Source organism: Erythranthe guttata, chromosome 9, assembly GCF_056151865.1.
Source record: "Erythranthe guttata isolate IM_541 chromosome 9, IM_541, whole genome shotgun sequence".
Taxonomy (NCBI): domain Eukaryota; kingdom Viridiplantae; phylum Streptophyta; class Magnoliopsida; order Lamiales; family Phrymaceae; genus Erythranthe; species Erythranthe guttata.
This window is the reverse complement of record NC_142541.1, coordinates 5,007,630-5,028,173: the sequence shown is the minus strand read 5'-3', so window position 1 is coordinate 5,028,173 and position 20,544 is coordinate 5,007,630. Positions and strand designations below refer to the sequence as shown.

The 20,544-nt window shown below is 31.1% G+C and overlaps 4 protein-coding genes and 1 long non-coding RNA gene across 23 annotated transcripts; 4 read left to right on the top strand and 1 right to left on the bottom strand.

Moving 5' to 3' along the window:
• Positions 1 to 1,723: 1,723 nt before the first annotated feature.
• On the top strand, positions 1,724 to 3,217 carry LOC105964431 (NAC domain-containing protein JA2-like). The gene is made up of 2 exons (XM_088822699.1): positions 1,724 to 1,928; positions 2,853 to 3,217. Exons 1-2 carry the CDS (start codon positions 1,724 to 1,726, stop codon positions 3,215 to 3,217), a joined length of 570 nt encoding a protein of 189 aa, XP_088678825.1.
• Positions 3,218 to 6,970: 3,753 nt separating this feature from the next.
• Positions 6,971 to 10,452, top strand: LOC105967269 (uncharacterized). 19 transcript variants are annotated; one of them, XM_088823615.1, is made up of 12 exons: positions 6,971 to 7,225; positions 7,853 to 7,938; positions 8,014 to 8,107; positions 8,224 to 8,304; positions 8,506 to 8,529; positions 8,627 to 8,712; positions 8,917 to 9,018; positions 9,102 to 9,150; positions 9,408 to 9,465; positions 9,642 to 9,705; positions 9,797 to 10,079; positions 10,234 to 10,448. In XM_088823615.1, the coding sequence occupies exons 4-11, from the start codon at positions 8,259 to 8,261 to the stop codon at positions 9,821 to 9,823; spliced, it is 456 nt and encodes a 151-aa protein (XP_088679741.1). In that variant the 5' UTR covers positions 6,971 to 7,225; positions 7,853 to 7,938; positions 8,014 to 8,107; positions 8,224 to 8,258; the 3' UTR covers positions 9,824 to 10,079; positions 10,234 to 10,448. The 19 variants fall into 19 exon arrangements, with proteins under 19 accessions (XP_088679741.1, XP_088679742.1, XP_088679738.1 ...); XM_088823612.1 differs by lacking the exon at positions 8,014 to 8,107 and having other exon boundaries at positions 6,972 to 7,230; positions 9,797 to 9,876; positions 10,026 to 10,079; XM_088823611.1 differs by lacking the exon at positions 8,014 to 8,107 and having other exon boundaries at positions 6,972 to 7,230; positions 9,797 to 9,876; positions 10,010 to 10,079; positions 10,234 to 10,446.
• Positions 10,453 to 11,533: 1,081 nt separating this feature from the next.
• On the top strand, positions 11,534 to 12,975 carry LOC148767938 (NAC domain-containing protein JA2-like). Its single transcript, XM_088822698.1, has 2 exons — positions 11,534 to 11,738; positions 12,611 to 12,975. The coding sequence occupies exons 1-2, from the start codon at positions 11,534 to 11,536 to the stop codon at positions 12,973 to 12,975; spliced, it is 570 nt and encodes a 189-aa protein (XP_088678824.1).
• Positions 12,976 to 14,615: 1,640 nt separating this feature from the next.
• LOC148767937 (uncharacterized) lies at positions 14,616 to 15,889 on the bottom strand. The gene is made up of 2 exons (XR_016033557.1): positions 15,554 to 15,889; positions 14,616 to 14,954 (listed from the first exon to the last, which is right to left on the bottom strand). It is a non-coding gene; the product is annotated as an uncharacterized LOC148767937 (long non-coding RNA).
• A 2,698-nt stretch (positions 15,890 to 18,587) lies between these two features.
• Positions 18,588 to 20,498, top strand: LOC105964432 (NAC domain-containing protein JA2-like). The gene is made up of 2 exons (XM_088822662.1): positions 18,588 to 18,972; positions 19,842 to 20,498. The coding sequence occupies exons 1-2, from the start codon at positions 18,768 to 18,770 to the stop codon at positions 20,204 to 20,206; spliced, it is 570 nt and encodes a 189-aa protein (XP_088678788.1). The 5' UTR covers positions 18,588 to 18,767; the 3' UTR covers positions 20,207 to 20,498.
• Positions 20,499 to 20,544: the final 46 nt, after the last annotated feature.

Genomic DNA, 20,544 nt, shown 5'->3' with positions numbered 1-20,544 from the left:
ACATTAAATATTTATATACAGTTTAACCTCTATAAATTAATACAGTTGGGAGTTGGGATCGGACCATCAAAATCCAAATAATTTAGTGAAATATTAACTTATCAATCAATTAATAATTATTAATTTATACATGAATTAATAACTTATTAATTTATGAAATAATTTTTATTATTATTTTCAACAAATACCTTTTTTAAAATGTTTTACTTGTATATTATTCATTGTACCGTTAGTTTAATGTACTATAGAGCTCGTTTCTCGAACGGAAGTTCTTAAAACAACAATGTCATGAACAATTTTCTGTTGAGTTATGAGAAAACTATACCAAAAGTTATAACCACGTTATGAAAAGTGAGAGACGAGATTGATAGTGATTTCAACTTCAACAAGAAACAACCGACAATTAAATCATATTTTATGAAGCCTTCATAGATCTATAAAATATGTAATGTACTATGTAATTTAAGAATGAGTTTTATGCATTATTAATTTATATATATTATACGGGGCTTCTTAAAACTTTCGAATGTGTATTATCTTTTAACTTTGGCGAACTATAATTTAGCACGTTGTCCCCGAGTCGGAAACGAGAAATATTTTAGTTAAGTGAGGTTATTAATTTATCGAGGTTCTACTGTATAATTTAACCTCGAGGTTACCAACTTCTTTTTTTATTTAATTTTTTATATATTCTTATATATAAAAGAAAGAAACGCTACGACAACCTAAGAAACCCTAATGTCATATTTGTAAAAAAAAATAATATATATATATATATATATATATATATATATATATATATATATATATATATATATATATATATATATATATATATATATATATATGTATATTGCAATCACTATTTTTTCTAATTATTTAACACCAAATCTCGACTAGCACAGTACTGATCCACAACACTATATTTTTATAATTGTTATTATTATTTTTATCTCCTATTATCCGGTCCATTTTTTCTAATTCTTCTTTGCTTCATTTATTTAATGATCAATTTCATATTATGACAATTAATTTTTTATACATTCTTTTTGGGAATGAGTTTGTATTATTCAATTTGTATAAATATTAAACCTGTTATCGATATCATTAATAAATTTTATTATAATTTTTATTTTCATGTATTAAAGTAGTTATTATTTTTACTTTTAAAATGTTGTCCTGAATGCACAGGCAAAAAATGCTAGTTTTGACAAAAAAAAAAAAAAGAAAGAAAAAAGAAAAAAAAAAAAAAAAGAAACGAAATTAAAGGAAATAATACAAATAAAAAATCTGATACCCTGTAATGTCATTAATTAATCTTCTATTTAATTCAATCACACCAAAATCAGGTCTTGAACTTATATATTCAATAAAACCTCAAACGAGTAAAGAGTAGCTAATTAAAATACAATTCCTAAAACTTAAACACTAGAATTAAAAGCTTCCAACTAAGCACTGGTTAATAGATATATAGATATAATATATATATATATATATATATATATATATATATATATATATATATATATATATATATATATATATATATATATATATATATATATATATATATATATATATATATAAATACCAAATGAGGTGGGGCGCAGTCTTTTTAGTGTAAAATATCCGTTGCTTTTTTCTTACACACACACACACACGTCCACAGATCGAAAAACTTGTCTCTGGTGTAATTGTTTTCTGTCAACAAGATAGATAGACGATGAATAATCCGTCGGAGAGTGCTAAGGAGGCGGTTCTACGGAGGTTCCTCATGGGCGAGAGTCTAATCGGGTGGCGGTTTCAGCCCACCGACGAAGAGCTACTTTCGTATCTGTCCATGAAAGCAGCTTCGGGATCCTTGCCTTTTGAGGTTATTCCCGAGATTCCGGCAGCTTCTTTCTTCGACGATCATCCCAAGAATTTAGGTGTGTTTTTTTTTTCGTATCGAAATGTGCTTGTTTATTGGAATTTAATCATCACGAATGTGCTTAATTGTTTCGATTTATCTTCAAGAATGTGCTTGTTTATTCGAATTTTTATTCGAATTTTTTTGTTATTGCACCAAGGGTTTGATGCTGACGAAGAATGTGCTTATTTGTCTGAATTTTTCATAAAAAATGTGCTTATTTATCGGAATTTATCATCAAGAATGTGCTTATTTATCTGAATTTTTATTCGAAATTTTGTTGTTGCACCGAGGGTTTGATGCCGACGAAGAATGTGCTTACTTGTCAGAATATATCATCAAGAATGTGCTTATTTATCGCAAATTTAATCATCACGAATGTGCTTATTTGTCGGGATTTATCGTCACAAATGCGCTTATTTATCGGAATTATTATTTGAAATTTTTTGTTCCACCGAGGGTTTGATGCCGAGGAAGAATGTGCTTATTTATCTGAATTTATTGAATATTCATCCATCGATCTACGAGATAATACACATGAATAATTTGCTGATATTCGTCGGATTATTGTTTTCTGTTTAATTGATCTATAAAAGGAATTTGTGTATTGCTTATGATGAAATCTAGGGTTTCTTCGATCCTACGTCTTGTGATGATCACCGATTTCTGCTATCAACACGTGTCATTTTCATTAAGTTGTTTTTTTACTAATTTTGATTCAGTAGAGGAGCATTAAAGAAGCACGATAAATTTGAATTCAATTTGAGAAAGAAAAAAACCATGTGTGCACGACGTGATTTTCACCGGGTGTAGGGTTTAAGAAACCCTTTTTAAGGCGTATCGTGTGTGTATATATATCAAATCCAATACCCATATATATATATATATATATATATATATGTATAATAACGATTTGTTTGTTTATAGTTGGACTTTTGAACAGTGAAGAACCAAACGAAGGACAACGAAAATAGCGCGTTTGATAAAGAATGGCACTTCTTCATCGACGGAGACGAGTACTTTGAGGGAGAGATGGTAAAAGATCGAAAAGTGGGACGAGGCGTCGGTTCTTGGAGATCAGTCGGCAGAGAAGATGCAGTCATCGGTGAAGATGGCAAGGTTATAGGTTACAAGTATTTGTCGACCTACTTTACGACTGCCGAGAATTCTTCGAGGCCCAAACAAACCCTATGGGAAATGCAGAAGTATCGGTTAAGCGCCGAAAAGGTTAACCTGTCTGCACCCGTTAAGCGCTGTGTGGCCGCAAGAATCTCAAGACGTGATACTAAAGCCAGCTGTATGGATTGATTATTGATTGATGTAATTTTTCGGAGTAGACCGACTTTTTATCGCTATGGCGAACACCTAACTTTCTATTGATTTCGAGATTATTGCTAGTTTGAACAATTTTTTACATTACATATTTTGAGTCCGATATCATTTGGACTCGTTCTTTCGTTCGGTTGATATTATTCGAACTCGGGCGTTTTTGTTTATTATCAGTATTATTTGGCTCTTTCTTTCTTTTGATCGATACTAATTATTCGTACCCATTTGGATTTTTTTTTGTTTATCAGTATTATTTAGACTCGTTCAATCAAGTTTACAAGTTCAGTAATAAAAAACAAAATCCTAATAGCTATATATTCTTTTAAAAAACACAAAAAAACTAAAAATTTGTTGGAGGTTATCTATTTATTTCTTTAAACTGGTTATTTTATGTAGAACAAAGTCTAATAAGTTATTTTTATATATAATAAGAAATTATATTGCTACTGAACTATATCTCCTAATTGTTTCACAATTTAATCATGTATAAAATTGAATAAACTAGTCTTGATTAAGTAGGATAATAAAATACAAGAAAACTATTGTTTTTGCCAAAAAATATTTTTAGATAAATGTTCATCGGTTGAAGAAGTAGTGGAACAAATTAAAATCCGAATTTGGTTATGGGTAAACGCATTGAATCCGCAGTCCTTCTCGTACGACATACCGAGCTGGTACATTGCTCGGAATGTATTGTGAATCTCTTTGAGAAACAAACGTAAGATTGTGTGAGTGGGGTGAAGTGTAACGAGTTTAGCGCAGATCTTGCGCTGTGATTAATAAATTCCCTTTTCCGATCAAAAAAAATATTGTTTTTGCCTTATATCTTAAAAATTAAATTAACAATTCTTTAAAACGAGAAAAATGGTGAAAAAAATTGTTTAAACTAGTAAAATTTAACTAACTATTTTGCAAAATTGTAAGAAAAATGTATGTGATCTAATTGTGGATAGTAGCAGTCGTGAAATTCTTGTATCAATGTCAAACCTTCGTCCATTATTATGTATCGAGAATACGAGTTACCTCATTAATAAATGTACTATGCAAGTGTTTACCTGAACTCAATAAGTTGTACGGCGCCGTACGGCGCCCCATATTGTTCAATTACTTGAGTTGTACATAACTTGGGAAGGGCAAAATGTATTTTCAAATTTTTGGGATAAAAATGCAAATAAACGTATAGTTTAGGGGGTTTTGTTGTGAAATTGTAATGCATCTTATTATAAAATCTTGTTTAATAATGAATTACACTATTTTTTTCAACTACATTATTCAAAATTTTATCATACAACTAGAGAGCGATGATCACCATTAAAGTAATGTTGGGTTAAAATATATTTTTACTGAAAATAATATATATTTAAGACAATAATTAGAAGAATCTTCATATAATTATGATGATAATATTTCTAAGTATATCTTATTTTTCATATAATACGTTTGTAATAACATATTTTAGTCAAGTTTAAAGTACCCTAACATGTATAAATTATAGCATTAATTTACTAAAGTACCATTACCTTTACCGTAATTTTGGTGTGACAAAAGTCATTACCATTGCCCTACAAAATTTGTCGTTTTGGTATACCATAAATTCGTTATGGTAATCGAGAAGCCAATTTTCTAACGCATACGTAAACAAAATGTAAGCGATATTTTTGTGACGAAAATATTGGATTAGAATTTCAAAATAGCACTATGGTTAGAAGAATGGTTGTTAATTGACACCGGTGGAAATATAAGATAATAAGGTTTTTTTTGACCATAATATTCGTATTTGAATCCAAAAAAAAAGTATATCTCAAGTAGAGAGCAGTCCACGAAATAAAACTTGTGAGCAATTAGCACACCGATCACAAAATATTTCAGCGATTCAACTGTCGTTTAGACCTTCAAAATGCGGATTTATCATTTGCAGAGAAGTTTTTAAAAAATAATATTAAACCATAGGTCATTCAAATTATCATCCAGTCGATTGGGTTATTCCTAAAATTACAAGATGTATTAGATTTAGTCACATACTCATTTTTGCCACATTATTTGATAAAATTTTGTATTTTTCTAGTTTAATTAGGAATTTATTACTTTTCGAGATTATAAAATACAAACAAGTATTTAGGGCTTCATAATTAATTTTTGAAATTAATAATTTTTTTTGGGAGAATTTTCTCTCCTTTAGACGTACCAATATGAAGTTACAAGTCTCTACAAAGGTTGAAGTTCATGATCGAGGAAATACAATTTTAATATGAACATCGATCGATCATCGTTTGCACTCAAAGAAAACTATATTGAATATATTAAATCAATTTAGAATATATTCTAAAATATTTTGAGAAAAAAACACAATTATTTGAATTGATTTGCCAAGCACACTCATTGTATCAAGGAAATGTAACATTTCAATCCACATGCATAGTGTTAAGTCTCCTGAAGAGAAATATATGTTTCTCACTTTTGGTAATTAAATTTGACGATAGAATATATAAGTGTGTAATTAAGTCATTCAATCTATTTAATTGAAAAAGAGTTCAACATAATGGGTAGAAATAGTCATCTTTGTGCTAGGGTTTTATAACTTTATTAGAAAAAAAAATATATGGTTCAATAAAGTTTACGTTTTCGTTAAATTTATTCATGATACCCAATAGATCGTAGAGTTCACATATACACTTGGAGGTTTCTCTAAATAAAAGTTGCCATGAGGTTAAACTATGGGATGTGTTGAATTTTTGCGGATGTTCGTTAACGCATAACATGCTTCAAACTTAACCCGATGCCGAATTTTTGCAAAGAGTTAATTCAAAGAGTCGTAACAATTACTATTCCCAAAAATGAAAATCATCAACATTAATTGTTAACTTAGGGCCCGTTCCTCAGATAAGCTGTTTAAGAGCCCATAAGTTGTTATGTCTTATTTTTAGAAATAATTTTTCTAGTGTTTGGATAATGTGTTTATAAGCTTAATAAGTGCTCATTTTGCATGATTTTCACTTATCAATTCTTCGAGTTTTGGTCTTCGTTCGTCCGAGTTTTCGTCTTTATTTTTGTATATATTATGTTGTTTTTGTTTTATTTCGATTTTAGGTAAAGAGAAGCTATTCTTGCCGATTCAAAACGATTTTGAAAGCGAAGCCGAAAATCAAATCAAACACGTGCAAAAGTGCATTCTCGCGGATTGTGGCAGTCTTTGGTATGTCAATCATAACTTTTGCATACGACCTACGAAAATATATATATATATATATATATATATATATATATATATATATATATATATATATATATATATATATATATATATATATATATATATATATATATATTGCAGTCATGTTTTTTCTTCACACCAAATCTCGACTAGCCCAGTCATCACTACAAAAAAATGTACTTTTTGTGACAAATTATTGTGACGAAAGTAGAATTCGTCACATCAATAACAATTTTATATGACGAAATTAGATGTCGTCTCATAAAGTAATGTTTTATGAGACAAAATTGTTTTCGTCACATTAAGTTCGTCTTATGTGACAACATTATAAATTCGTCTTGAAAAGAAATGTCTGACTCATTCAAACGATTGGTGCACCCGTTTTAGTGATAACATTAGTTGTTTTATGATAAAGTAATTTCATCACATTTATTTTTTATTGTGACAAAATTACTTTTGTCACAAAACCAAATAATTTATAATTAAATATAAATTTAATTATAAATCTTATACAATTAAATCTTTTGTCATTTAGCAATTCAATGTTATTTTTCCCATCTATTATTTTGCATCCGTCTCTTGTTATTTTTCTCTCACTATTTTCCTTCCACTCCCTCTCTTGTTTCGCTTGTCGCCTCCGCCACCACCGCCAGCGTTTCGCATGTCGCCTCCGCCACCACCGCCAGCCTTCCGCCGTCTCCGCCGCCTCCGCCGCCTCCGCCACCACCGTCAGCCTTCCGCCGCCTCCGCCACCACTAGCCTCTCAATCGATTCAAGTAAGGTAATTTTGTTGTTCTCAATCTCTAACTCTAGCCTCTCTACCTCTGCTCATCTGTCATTTTTTTTCTCCCCCAATCTGCAATCGAATGTTGGGATTTTGGTTAGAAGTGCGTAAACTGGAGTTTTTGAGCCTCTACATCTACACCACTGTTATTTTTCTTCTCTCTAATTCTGAAATCTAATGTTAAGGTTTTGGCTAAAAGTTCGTAAACTGGTTTTTTTTTCCTCAAAATTAAATTAAGGATATCTAATTAAATTTTCAAAATTCATTGAAGAATTCTTCGGTGTTTGAATCTAAATTAGGTTTTCTGAATCAGAATTATGGAGTTTTCTAGTATGGTGTTTCAATGGAAGTGTAATAATGAAGCCCTAAAGGAAGAAATGAAGAGTGAAACGAGCATAGATAAAGATTGAAGTGCATAGATGGAATCCCCCTGCTCTTGTTTACTATTAATTAATTCTCTTTAGCCCAAATACTTTTGTGTTCTCCTTTATTGGTTCATCTGCTTCGCTGGTGTCCGTTGAAATCGGCATTGACTTTACTGACTGTCTCTAAGTTATTGTATGAATATACTTATGGTTTACTTATATGAATTTTTGGTTTGTTTGATTGACTACTTGAGATGAACCGAGGATTAAAAAGCGTAAAAGCAAGGAAGATGACGAAAAACACAAATCTCACAAAAATTTCCAAGCGCCAATGAGAAAGGTATTTTCCAATACCTGAATTCCATTTAAATTGGGGTTAATATGATATTTGTTAAACCCTTGGCATACAAAAAAGGCCTCTTCAGCTAAATAATGGTAAATGAACCAACGGTACGAAGATAAAGAAGAAAGAACAGAGGGGGTAGGCTAAAGAAGAAAGAACAGAGGGGGTAGGCGAAATGTTAATCGTTAATACACGCGCCTGTTTCTCTTATTCAAATTCCAAGGTAATGATTTTTCATTTGCAGTCTGTTTAATTTCGATTTGGTTTTCTTCTTTGTTGTAGATAATTTGATAAAGATTGGGCAATTTATATCCCTAATGTCTCTCTTAAGATGGGATTCACTACACACCAACTTCTGCAGAGGTACTCTCTTTCATACTCTGAATGTAAGAAAATTGATTGTTGTCTGTTAGATGAGTCGAGTCGAGTCGAAATCGATGTAAATATCGAGTCGTTTTTTCCGTAACTAATGTTGATTGTTAACTTCAACTGTGAAAATATGTGATATCTCCGCATTGATTAGTTGCCGATGCTTTCTCTAATGCTGGAGTACTTCAAATGCAGGCGTATCGGCTGTTGTCGTATCAGGTGCAAAAACGAGCGACGATTATGTAATTAATTGCTAGATAATATTCTATGTTCTTTTTGGAACTAATGACTCCTTTGGATTGTGTTGTTACACCAGGTGTAGATGGCGTCGAAGTTTCTTCTTCTTCGGTTGAAGAGTTCAGTTTTACAGCCACATCTTCTGACAAAGACGACGAACTAAAGGTAGTGAATACTGTAATAGTTTCTCATTATGTTGATAGTTTGTAATGACTTCTTTCTTTTCGGGGTTTTTTTTTCATGGTTTCTTTGCAGATCACTGTAGAGGTTTCCGGAACCAAAACACAAGAAATATATGATATATTTTTCGCCAAAATGTAGAAATAATTTTTTTTTCGTTTCCCTAATGTAGAATATACCTTCTTGCAGATACCGAAAGAGATTCCTTTGGAAATTCTAGGCCCATCGAAAGTGTACCACCAAGTTATTAAGAAAGTGATAAGCATTGCAATTGCTAAATATGTAGCTAAGGTATATATCTTGCTACCTTTACTCGAATGCATATTCATCGAATGGGGTTATTTTATATAATTATAATTTTCTTGAAATTGCAGGAAGGTTTGAAAGTTGGTAAAGATTTACAAATCTTTAAATGGAATTCAGGTCTTGGATTGTTGTAAAGTTTCCGACTTGTTTGGCAATTTTAAATTGAAGGAGACTTAGTCTATATTAGCTTGGGCATTCAACGTGGATTTGTATTTGTTCGAAATTATCTCACATTTTGCTTAGGAAAATTAGTAACTGTGCTAATAAGTTTACTTTTGGATTGGGATATTCTGCTCCATATTAAATTATTTTTCATTTCCATTACTTGTTATGGTGGCCTTGAAATTTTAACCAATTCGAATTTCTTGCTTCAGATAACAAGTTGAGTGGGAAACGTAAAGACAAAAGCCGAAGCATGATAATTCTTCAATTGTGAGTTTCTTGCTAAACTCTATATGCCCCGAAAAGTGTTTGTGCATGTCAGCGGGTGATGAATTGATTATAATTCAATCTGAATCGCCTGTGTAACACCAAAATTCATTTTAACTAACACAAAATTTTAGATAATAGTTTTAATTAATGTCATCTCTGGTTCTTTTTGCAGGAAGAACAACACTATGGGATTTCTCTTCTGCTACAAAATTAAAATCACTTATGGTGGTGTTGTCAGGGGCATGCACATTGGATCCTTTCTAAGATTTAACTTACTATGCATAAAGTTAGTGTAAGTATAGTTGTCTAATTATTGATTTTCCCTTTGCAGAATAACAAGCAAGGAATGAGCCTTTAGCGGGATGGATTGAGTAGAACCAATCACCTTCTTAGTCAAGGTTTCTCTTCATTGTACGGTTTGTATGGATTTCAGATTTCTTAATACTTTTCGTATTCATTATACAATATACTAATTATTGATCAATATGATAAAGTTGCTATACGAGTATCTTTGGTTGTGTAGACTGTATCCTTATTACTGCAGCTTGATTCTGTTTAAGTTCATATTGCTTGAAAGGAAAAGTTTCCGTGCAAAGGTGCATCTTTGTCTTCAGGTATTAGTACTACAGCTTGATTGCTTTAAGTTCATGTTCGTATTTGCATATTCCGCTCAATAATTTCCATGGTGAAAAGTTAGAATTCATTAAATTTCAGAACCCTCTAAGGTACTTGTTCAGTTATTTAACGTCACAAATCTTTAAGTTTCAGGTTTTCAAAGAATTAAGAAGTTAGACAATTTTTCGAGAACTCCCGTTTCATCATTTGAAGCAATGGTTGGAAATAGAATTGCTACATTTTACTTATCCAATTGAAGGACGGTGTATTTATATACTATGTAGTTTATATTTTAATGTAAGTTTCAATTTAATTTGTATGTGAAATGGTACGATATATTGCAATACAATTTTATTTTCGAAATCGTTGTTTAGGTTTTTGGAATTGTATTATTAGTTTCTTTAATTTAAATGGTAATAATATGAATAATATAAATAGTATATAACAAATTATATATTTATAATAAAATTTTGAAAAATAACTTTTTGTGACGAAATAATTGTCTCAACAGATATTGTGTCTTCTGCGACAAAATAATTTGTCACAAGAAGTAAGTGAACAGTTTACATCTTGTGACGACAACTGTTTTAGTGACGAACTTATTTGGTTTATGCGACGAATACTTCGTCGCAACAATACAACTTTCAGTGACGAAATTTGCTTTTGTCACAATATTTAGTGACGAAAACTTCAGTTTGTCACAATATTTAGTGACGAAAACTTCAGTTTGTCACATAACACCTTTCGCGACGGGGCCTACGCGACGACCCCTGTGACGAAATATATTGTCACCTAATTTCTTTTGCGACAATATATTGAGTTTTTGCGACGAATTCTTGCGTCACATAAAACTGTTTTTTTTGTAGTGCATGATCCACAACACTATATTTTTATAATAGTTATTATTATTTTTATCTCCTATTATCCAATCTATTTTCTCTAATTCTTCTTTGCTTCATTTATTTAATGATCAATTTCATATTATGACAATTAACTTTATATATTTTTTTGGGAATGAGTTTGTATTTTTCAATTTATATAAATATTAAACATTGTTACTGATATCACTAATAAATTTTATTATAATTTTTATTGTCATATATTAAACTAATTATTATTTTCACTTTTGAAATGCCAAGGGGGAAAAAATTGCTAGTTTTGATAAAACAAAAAGGAAATGAAAGGAAATAATACAAATAAAAAACCTAATACTGTGTAAGGTCATTAATTAATCTTCTATTTAATTCAGTCACACCAAAATCAGGTCTTCTATATATAAATTCAAGAAAAGCAATTAAAATACAATTCCTAAAACTGAAACCCTAGAATTAAAAGCTTCTTTCCGAAAAGGATTTGGCTTTTTTTCTCACCAACACACACACACACACACACACACAGGTCGAAAAACTTGTCTCTGCTGTAATTGTTTTCTGTCAACACAGATAGATAGACGATGAATCATCCGTCGGAGAGTGCTAAGGAGGCGGTTCTACGGAGGTTCCTCTTGGGCGAGAGTCTAATCGGGTGGCGGTTTAAGCCCACCGACGAAGAGCTACTTTCGTATCTGGCCATGAAAGCAGCTTCGGGATCCTTGCCTTTCGAGGTTATTCCCGAGATTCCGGCAGCTTCTTTCTTCAACGATCATCCCAAGAATTTAGGTGTGTTTTTTTTTTTTCGTATCGAGAATGTGCTTGTTTATCGGAATTTAATCATCACGAATGTGCTTATTTGTTTCGATTTATCTTCAAGAATGTGCTTGTTTATCTGAATTTTTATTTGAAATTTTTTGTTGCACCAAGGGTTTGATGCTGACGAAGAATGTGCTTATTTGTCTGAATTTTTTTATAAAAAATGTGCTTATTTATCGGAATTTATCATCAAGAATGTGCTTATTTATCTGAATTTTTATTCGAAATTTTGTTGTTGCACCGAGGGTCTGATGCCGACGAAGAATGTGCTTACTTGTCAGAATTTATCATCAAGAATGTGCTTATTTATCGGAATTTAATCATCACGAATGTGCTTATTTGTCGGGATTTATTGTCACGAATGCGCTTATTTATCGGAATTTTTGTTTGAAACTTTTTGTTCCACCGAGGGAATGATGCCGACTAAGAATTAATGTGCTTATTTATCTGAATTTATTGAGTATTCTTGCATCGATCTACGAGATGATACACATGAATAATTTGCTTATTTGTCGGATTATTGTCTTTTGTTTAATTGATCCATAAAAGGAATTTGTGTATTGCTTATGATGAAATCTAGGGTTTCTTCGACTCTACGTCTTGTGATGATCACCGATTTCTGCTATCAACACGTGTCAGTTTAGTTAAGTTGTTTTTTTACTAATTTTGATTCAGTGGAAGCATTAAAGAAGCATGATAAATTTGAATTCAATTTGAGAAAGAAGAAAAACACATGTGCACGACGTGATTTTCACTGGGTGTAGGGTTTAGGAAACCCTTTTTAAGGCGTTTCGTATGTTTATAATAACGATTTGTTTGTTTATCGTTGGAATTTCGATCAGTGAAAAACCAAACGAAGGATAACGAAAATAGCGCGTTGGATAATGAATGGCACTTCTTCATCGACGGAGACGAATACTTTGAGGGAGATATCGTGAAAGATCGAAAAGTGGGACAAGGCGTCGGTTCTTGGAGATCAGTCGGGAGAGAAGACGCAGTCATCGGTGAAGATGGCAAGGTTATAGGTTACAAGTATTTATCGACCTACTTTACGACTGCCGAGAATTCTTCGAGGCCCAAACAAACCCTATGGGAAATGCAGAAGTACCGGTTCAGCGCCGAACAGGTTAACCTGTCTGCACCCGTTAAGCGCTACGTGGCCGCAAGAATCTCGAGACGTGATACGAAAGCCAGCTGTATGGATTGATTGATATGCAGATTCGGGAGTAGACCGACTTTTTATCGCTGTGGTGAACACCAAACTTTCTATCTATTTCTAGATCATTGCCAATTTGAACAATTTTTTACATTACATATTTGAGTCCGATATTATTCGAACACGTTCGTTTTTGTTTTTTTATCAGTATTATTTTGCTCTTTCTTTCTTTTGATCGATATTATTCGGAACCGTTTTGTTTTTTTTGTTTTTTATCAGTATTATTTGGACAAGTTCTGGGAATTTGCTTTTCTATTTGCGAATAAGTTCAGTAAAAAAACAAAAAACCTAATTACACTGCATTATAGTTTATAAATCCGAATATTCTTTAAAAAAAAACACAAGAGAAATAAAAATTTGGCCGAGGTTATCTATTTATTTCTTTAAACTGGTTATTTTATGTAGAACAAAGTCCAATAAGTTATTTTAGATATTATAATGGTAAATTTCTGAGAATTGGTGAGTGTATTTTGTACAACCGACGGTTAATTATTGTTGGGTCCATTTGATATACACCCCTAGTATGGAAAGTATATAGGGATAAGTCCACCCCTAAGATTCTTCCTTTTAGATAACCTCCTGGAGAGGCAAAAATACTATTGTACCCTTAAGTGAAATTTCGCCCAACTGCATCAGCATTTCCGCCCCAACATTCAGCATAATGCCTAACTGCATTATCATATTGGGCCTGCATTTATCATTTTTTTAGATTTTTTTATTAAAAAAATATAAATGTTTATTTTATTATTATTTTTTATATATACCCTATTTTTTTATTATTATTTTTATTTTATTTTATTTTATTTTTAATTCTTTAATTTTTTTTTTTTAATTTTTAAATTTTTTAAATTTTTTAATTTTTTTTTCAAATTTTTTTAATTTTTAATTTTTTTTGATAAATTTACTGTATTGAAATTAACTACACATGACAATATGTAATCATGTACTATCTTTTTACCCCAAAATTTATCTACACCAACAAGTAAATTCACAATTCTAATCTTGATATTATAAATCAACTAACCAAAAAAAAAAAAACAGAATCACAATCACATGCAAATAAACTTCAAAACATGAACACGCATATACTATACATTAAAAAAACACATAACATACATATAACTATATTTTACTACATGTGACTATAATTATCTACAATTATCTATAGTTATATAAGTGGCATAAGTCTGTAGCATGAATGCAACTTCACATGGCACTTCTTTGCATCTTATTCTTTGCATCTCATAATGTTATACAAAGCAAAACCTGTGGCAAAAAAATACAAGTTAAAGAAAACGAAGAACAAAATGGAACAAGCGAATTATATTACATGAAAAAATACAAAAAAAACAATGAAAGATTTCTTTGATAAATTTATTTTGCTGAACTATAGTCACAACTAGTTATGTGCACTCTTGTTACTGCATATAACTAGATATGACTATATGTAGTCAACTATAGTCACATGTAGTTATGTTCATTTTTGTTACTATATACTATTTATGACTACATGTATATGACTATATATGACTACATGTATATGACCACATGTGACTATTTATGACTACATGTATATGACCACATGTGACTATTTATGTATATAAATAAAATTCATCTACAAACGTTCACAATTGAATCTACATATCTATAACTTTTAGACAATGTAGTTAAGGAATCCAAATATTTATACATATATTAGTTCGATAAGATTGAGAAAAAAATCAAATATTCTCTGCATGACAAGTGTTTTGTTTCCGATGCACGATTTCATCTAGTGTATCGTGTACGAATTAATGCTAAAGACAGATTGAAACTTGTATGAAGCAGAATAGAAACGAATATAATTTTCAATTTCATCGAGTTACTAAAAATTACCGAATACACCGGTCAACCAAGTATAAGAGTTCATAGACTCACAAACGCAGTCATGTCAGCAGTATTTTGTTAGTATTCTCCGTATCATGCCCATCCTGCAAACAAACCATGATTATAATACGGAATATGAAACTCCAAAATAAAATAAAAAATCATGCAACAACAGTAAGTAAATACCGAAATACAAACTGAATAACTAGATATCCACTATATTGTAGCGAACACCGAGTTCGCTACAAGAATATTCAAACACAGCAACCCCAAATCGAAAACAATTAGTATGTTTCATTGTAGCATATCGACCACATTAAATTCTAAAAATGGAAAAGTAAAAATCCTTCGTAAATGGGGAAAAAAGGCGAAGAATCGTAATAAACTTGCCGAAACGATTTCAATGGCAACATGACTTAATATATACCATTAATGATCATAAATTTCTTACTAAATAGAAGCAGAGTAAAGCATCCCAGCTTAGATAGATATTTACACCACCACCACAACCATTTTTTACACTGTTCCAATCCACTATATTATGAAATACAAATAGATCTACCAGAACTCAAGATGCAGGGGAAACCCTAATTAATGCCATCTATCAAACAAAACAAGATACGTGAAAGCCTAATTATAAATTTCACCGGCAACGATAAAAAAAATCAAACAAAATCCTAATTACAAAAGTTCAATCAATAACCTTTTGTACCATTGAATATGCCTCCAGATTTGTAATTTTTTCAAAGAACCTCTCCCTTCGTGCACCGAGAAAGAGGCGATCTTAGTCCTCGCCATTTGCCGAGCCAGAACTCGTGCGGCGGAATACAGATCCCGTTCTCCTTCTCCTCGCCGCCGCCGTCCTCCTCGTAATCGTCGCCGATCTCCTTTAACCTTCCTCCATCCTTATCGTTTGTCGGCCTTCCTGTTCTTCTCCGCTGCCGCTGCCGCCAGAGAGTTTTCCACTATGGTGGTTTTCTGTTTTGACAAGAGAGAGTTAGAGAAAGGGATAGAAAGAGATAGATGGCAATGGCGTGTCGGGATTGTGGGTGGGACTTGGGAGTGGAAGAGAGAGGCTAATGTGGTTAGGGTTAAATTGAAACTAAAAGGGCAAAGTAGGTATTTTATGTTGTCCAGGGGTCTGTCAAATTAAGATCTGAATTTGAGTTCTTGACTAGAACAAAAAAAAACATTGGACCTCCTCTTATATATTTTCAAAATTAGGGGGTATCCCTCATTTTCCCATTATTATTTATTGACGCGCACTGTACCATTAACAGGTGCAATCTGCTCACAAAGACTTTTAGCTTAAAAAAATATGTGGGTATTTTTGTAAAATGAACCAAGAGGGACTTTTATTGCAAAAAAAAAAAAAAAAAAAAGTTTGTCCTTATTACTTATAAAACTATACATTTGAGGGACTTTTAGCCAATTCTTTGTATTATCCTGTAATTATTATATTATTGAGGGTTTTTTAGTATTTGAAATTTATTTTTCGTCAAAGAGAATTTGTTTTAGGATGATTTGGTTAGATTTTATAATTGATCCCACATTAAATATCTATATACTTTTAAACTTCTATAAATTAATACAGTTGGGACTAGAGCTGAGTATGGGTCGGTTTTATCTGTCAACCGACCCACTTTCGACCTGCATCTATCAGCCGATAATTTTTTCGGTCGATAATTATATGTTGTCAGACCGGTAATTTTAACCGACCCATGTATAAATGATTCGATCAGTTTACTCAAAAGTCAGTTGGCCAATATTATCGGCCCACCGACTTTTTTAATAATCTTTTTTGTTATAAATGTTTAACTGTATTTTTAGTTTATTTAATGTTAAAATAATATCTAAAAACGTTAAAACTCAAAAGCTCAAAACACAAATTTATAAACCTCTCCATTCTAGTTCTATTTTATAATTCTTATTTTATAGTCTTCATTATATATTTACTTAATGTAGAAGTTTAATATAAATAAATAAATAAATAAATAAATAAATAAATAAACCTCTTAATTTTAAAGTTAATATTTTTACAACACAAGTTTTCCAAAAAAAAATGAATGTCTTTTGAAAACACTTATTAAAACATCTTATTATTGTAATAATAAAAAAAAGAAAAATAATAAATAGATGGCCGATAACACCAACCATTCATTGTTTACCGCACAAAGTCGGTTGCTAACCATTATCCGTCTCATAATTATATGACCGATGTAGTTTTTAATTTTCAGAAAAATCGGGTGGTCTGGTTGGGTAGGTAATTGGCCGATAATTATCTGACCCGACCCATGTCCAACCTTAGATGGAACTTGGGACCATCAAAATCCAAATAATTAGCAAAATATTAAATTATCAATAAATTAATAATTATTAATTTGTACATTAATTAATAACTTATTAAGTTATGAAATAATTTCTATTATTATTTTCAACAAATACATTTTCTTTTAATTTTTTTACGTATATATTATTTATTGTACTATTATTTTAATGTATTATAGAGCCCGTTTCTCTCGAACGGAAGCTCTTAAAACAACAATGGCATTGAACAATTTTCTGTTAGGTTATAAAAAAACTATACAAAAAGTTCTAACCATGTTCAGAAAAGTGAGGGACGCGATTGATGGTGATGTGAACTTCAACAAGAAACAAACGACAATTAAATCATATTTTATTAAGCCTTCATAGATCTATAAAATATGTATTGTACTATGTAATTTAAGAATCATTTTTTACATTATTAATTTATAATATATTATACATGGCTTATTAAAAATTTTGAATTTCTAATAACTTTAGCGAATTATAATTTAGCACGTTGTCCCCGAGTTGGGGTCGGAAAAAAATTATTATTTAAGTGAGGTTATTAATTTATCGAGGTTTTACTGTATAATTTAACCTCGAGGTTACCGACTTTTTTTTTTTTTTTTTTTTTAAATATATATCTTATATATAAAAGAACGAAATGCTACGGCAACCTAAGAAACCCTAATGTCATATATATATATATATATATATATATATATATATATATATATATATATATATATATATATATATATATATATATGTTGCGGTCACTTTTTTTTTTCTAATTACTTCACACCAAATCTGCACTAGCACATCAAGATTCACAACACTATATTTTTATAATTGTTATTATTATTTTTATCCTCTATTATCCAGTCTATGTTCTCTAATTTTTCTTTGCTTCATTTATTTAATGATCAATTTCATATTTTGACAATTAATTTTATATAACTTTTTTTGGAATGAGTTTGTATATTCAATTTGTATAAATATTAAACGTTGTTACTGATATCACTAATAAATTAATTAAACTAATTATTATTTTTACTTTTAAAATGCTATCCCGAATGCACAACCAAAAAATGCTAGTTTTGATAAAAAAAAAAAGAAAAAAGAAAAAGAAAAGGAAATTAAAGGAAAAAATACAAATAAAAAATCTAATACTGTGTAATGTTATTAATTAATCTTCTATTTAATTCGGTCACACCAAAATCAGGTCTTCAATATATAAATTCAAGAAAAGCAATTAAAATACAATTCCTAAAATTGAAACCCTAGAATTAAAAGCTTCTTTCCGAAAAGGATTTGGCTTCCAACTAAGCACTGTATATATATATATATATATATATATATATATATATATATATATATATATATATATATATATATATATATATATATCCGTTGCTTTTTTAGGAATTGTATTTATATATATGTAAACCCTAATTCTGGAATAATATATATATAAATACCTAATGATGTGGGGTGCAGTCTTTCTAATTTAAAATATCCGTTGCTTTTTTCTTACACACACACACGCCCACAGATCGAAAAACTTGTCTCTGGTGTAATTGTTTTCTGTCAACACATATAGATAGACGATGAATAATCCGTTAGAGAGTGCTAAGGAAGCGGTTCTACGGAGGTTCCTCTTGGGCGAGAGTCTAATCGGGTGGCGGTTTAAGCCCTCTGACGAAGAGCTACTTTCATATCTGGCCACGAAAGCAGCTTCGGGATCCTTGCCTTTTGAGGTTATTCCCGAGATTCCGGCAGCTTCTTTCTTCGACGATCATCCCAAGAATTTAGGTGTGTTTTTTTTTCGTATCGAGAATGTGCTTATTTGTTTCGATTTATCTTCAAGAATGTGCTTGTTTATCTGAGTTTTTATTCAAAATTTTTTGTTGCACCGAGGGTTTGATGCTGACGAAGAATGTGCTTATTTATCTGAATTAATCATAAAAAAATGTGCTTACTTATCGGAATTTATCATCACGAATGCGCTTATTTATCTGAATTTTTATTCGAAATTTTTTGTTGCACGGAGGGTTTGATGCCGACAAAAAATGTGCTTATTTGTCAGAATTTATCATCAAGAATATGCTTATTTATCGGAATTTAATCATCAAGAATGTGCTTATTTGTTGGAATTTATCGTCACGAATGCGGTTTTTTATCGGAATTTTTATTTGAATTTTTTTGTGCAACTGAGGGTTTGATGCCGACTAAGAATGTGCTTATTTATTGAATATTGATGCATGGATCTACGAGATGATGCACATGAATAATTGGCTTATTCGTCGGATTATTGCTTTTTGTTTGATTGATCCATAAAAGGAATTTGTGTATTGCTTATGATGAAATCTAGTAGGGTTTCTTCGACCCTACGTCTTGTGATGATCACCGATTTCTGCTATCAACACGTGTCATTTTAATTAGGTTTTTGTTTTTACTAATTTTGATTCAGTAGGAGCATTAAAGAAGCCCGATAAATTTGAATTCAATTTGAGAAAGAAAAAACACGTGTGCATGACATGATTTTCACCGGGTGTAGGATTTAGGAAAACCTTTTTAAGGCGTTTTGTATGTGTGTATATATATATATATGTATATATCGGATCTAATAAGTATATATGTATAATGACGATTTGTTTGTTTATCGTTGGAATTTTGATCAGTTAAAAACCAAACGAAGGATAACGAAAACAACGCGTTAGATAAAGAATGGCACTTCTTCATCGACGGAGACGAGTACTTTGAGGGAGAGATGATAAAAGATCGAAAAGTGGGACAAGGCGTCGGTTCTTGGAGATCAGTTGGCAGAGAAGACGCAGTCATCGGTGAAGATGGCAAGGTTATAGGTTACAAATATTTGTCGACCTACTTTACGACTGCCGAGAATTCTTCGAGGCCCAAACAAACCCTATGGGAAATGCACAAGTACCGGTTAAGTGCCGAACAGGTTAACTTGTCTGCACCCGTTAAGCGCTGCGTGGCCGCAAGAATCTCGAGACGTGATACAAAAGCCAGCTGTATGGATTGATTGATGCAGATTTTGGGAGTAGACCGACTTTTTTATCGCGATAAGACCAAACTTTCGATTGATTTCAAGAATATTGCTAGTTTGAACAATTTTTTACATTACATATTTTGAGTCCGATATTATTCGAACTGGTTCGTTTTTGTTTTATTATCTATATTATTTGGCTCTTTCTTGCTTTTTGATCGATATTATCCGGACTTGTTCGTTTTTTTTTTTTTTTGTTAAATTCAGTATTATTTGGACTCGTGCAATCAAGTTTACTACATATGAGTCTCTCGGGAACTTTTGGGAATTTGCGAACAAGATCAGTAAAAAATCAAAATCCTAATTACACTGCA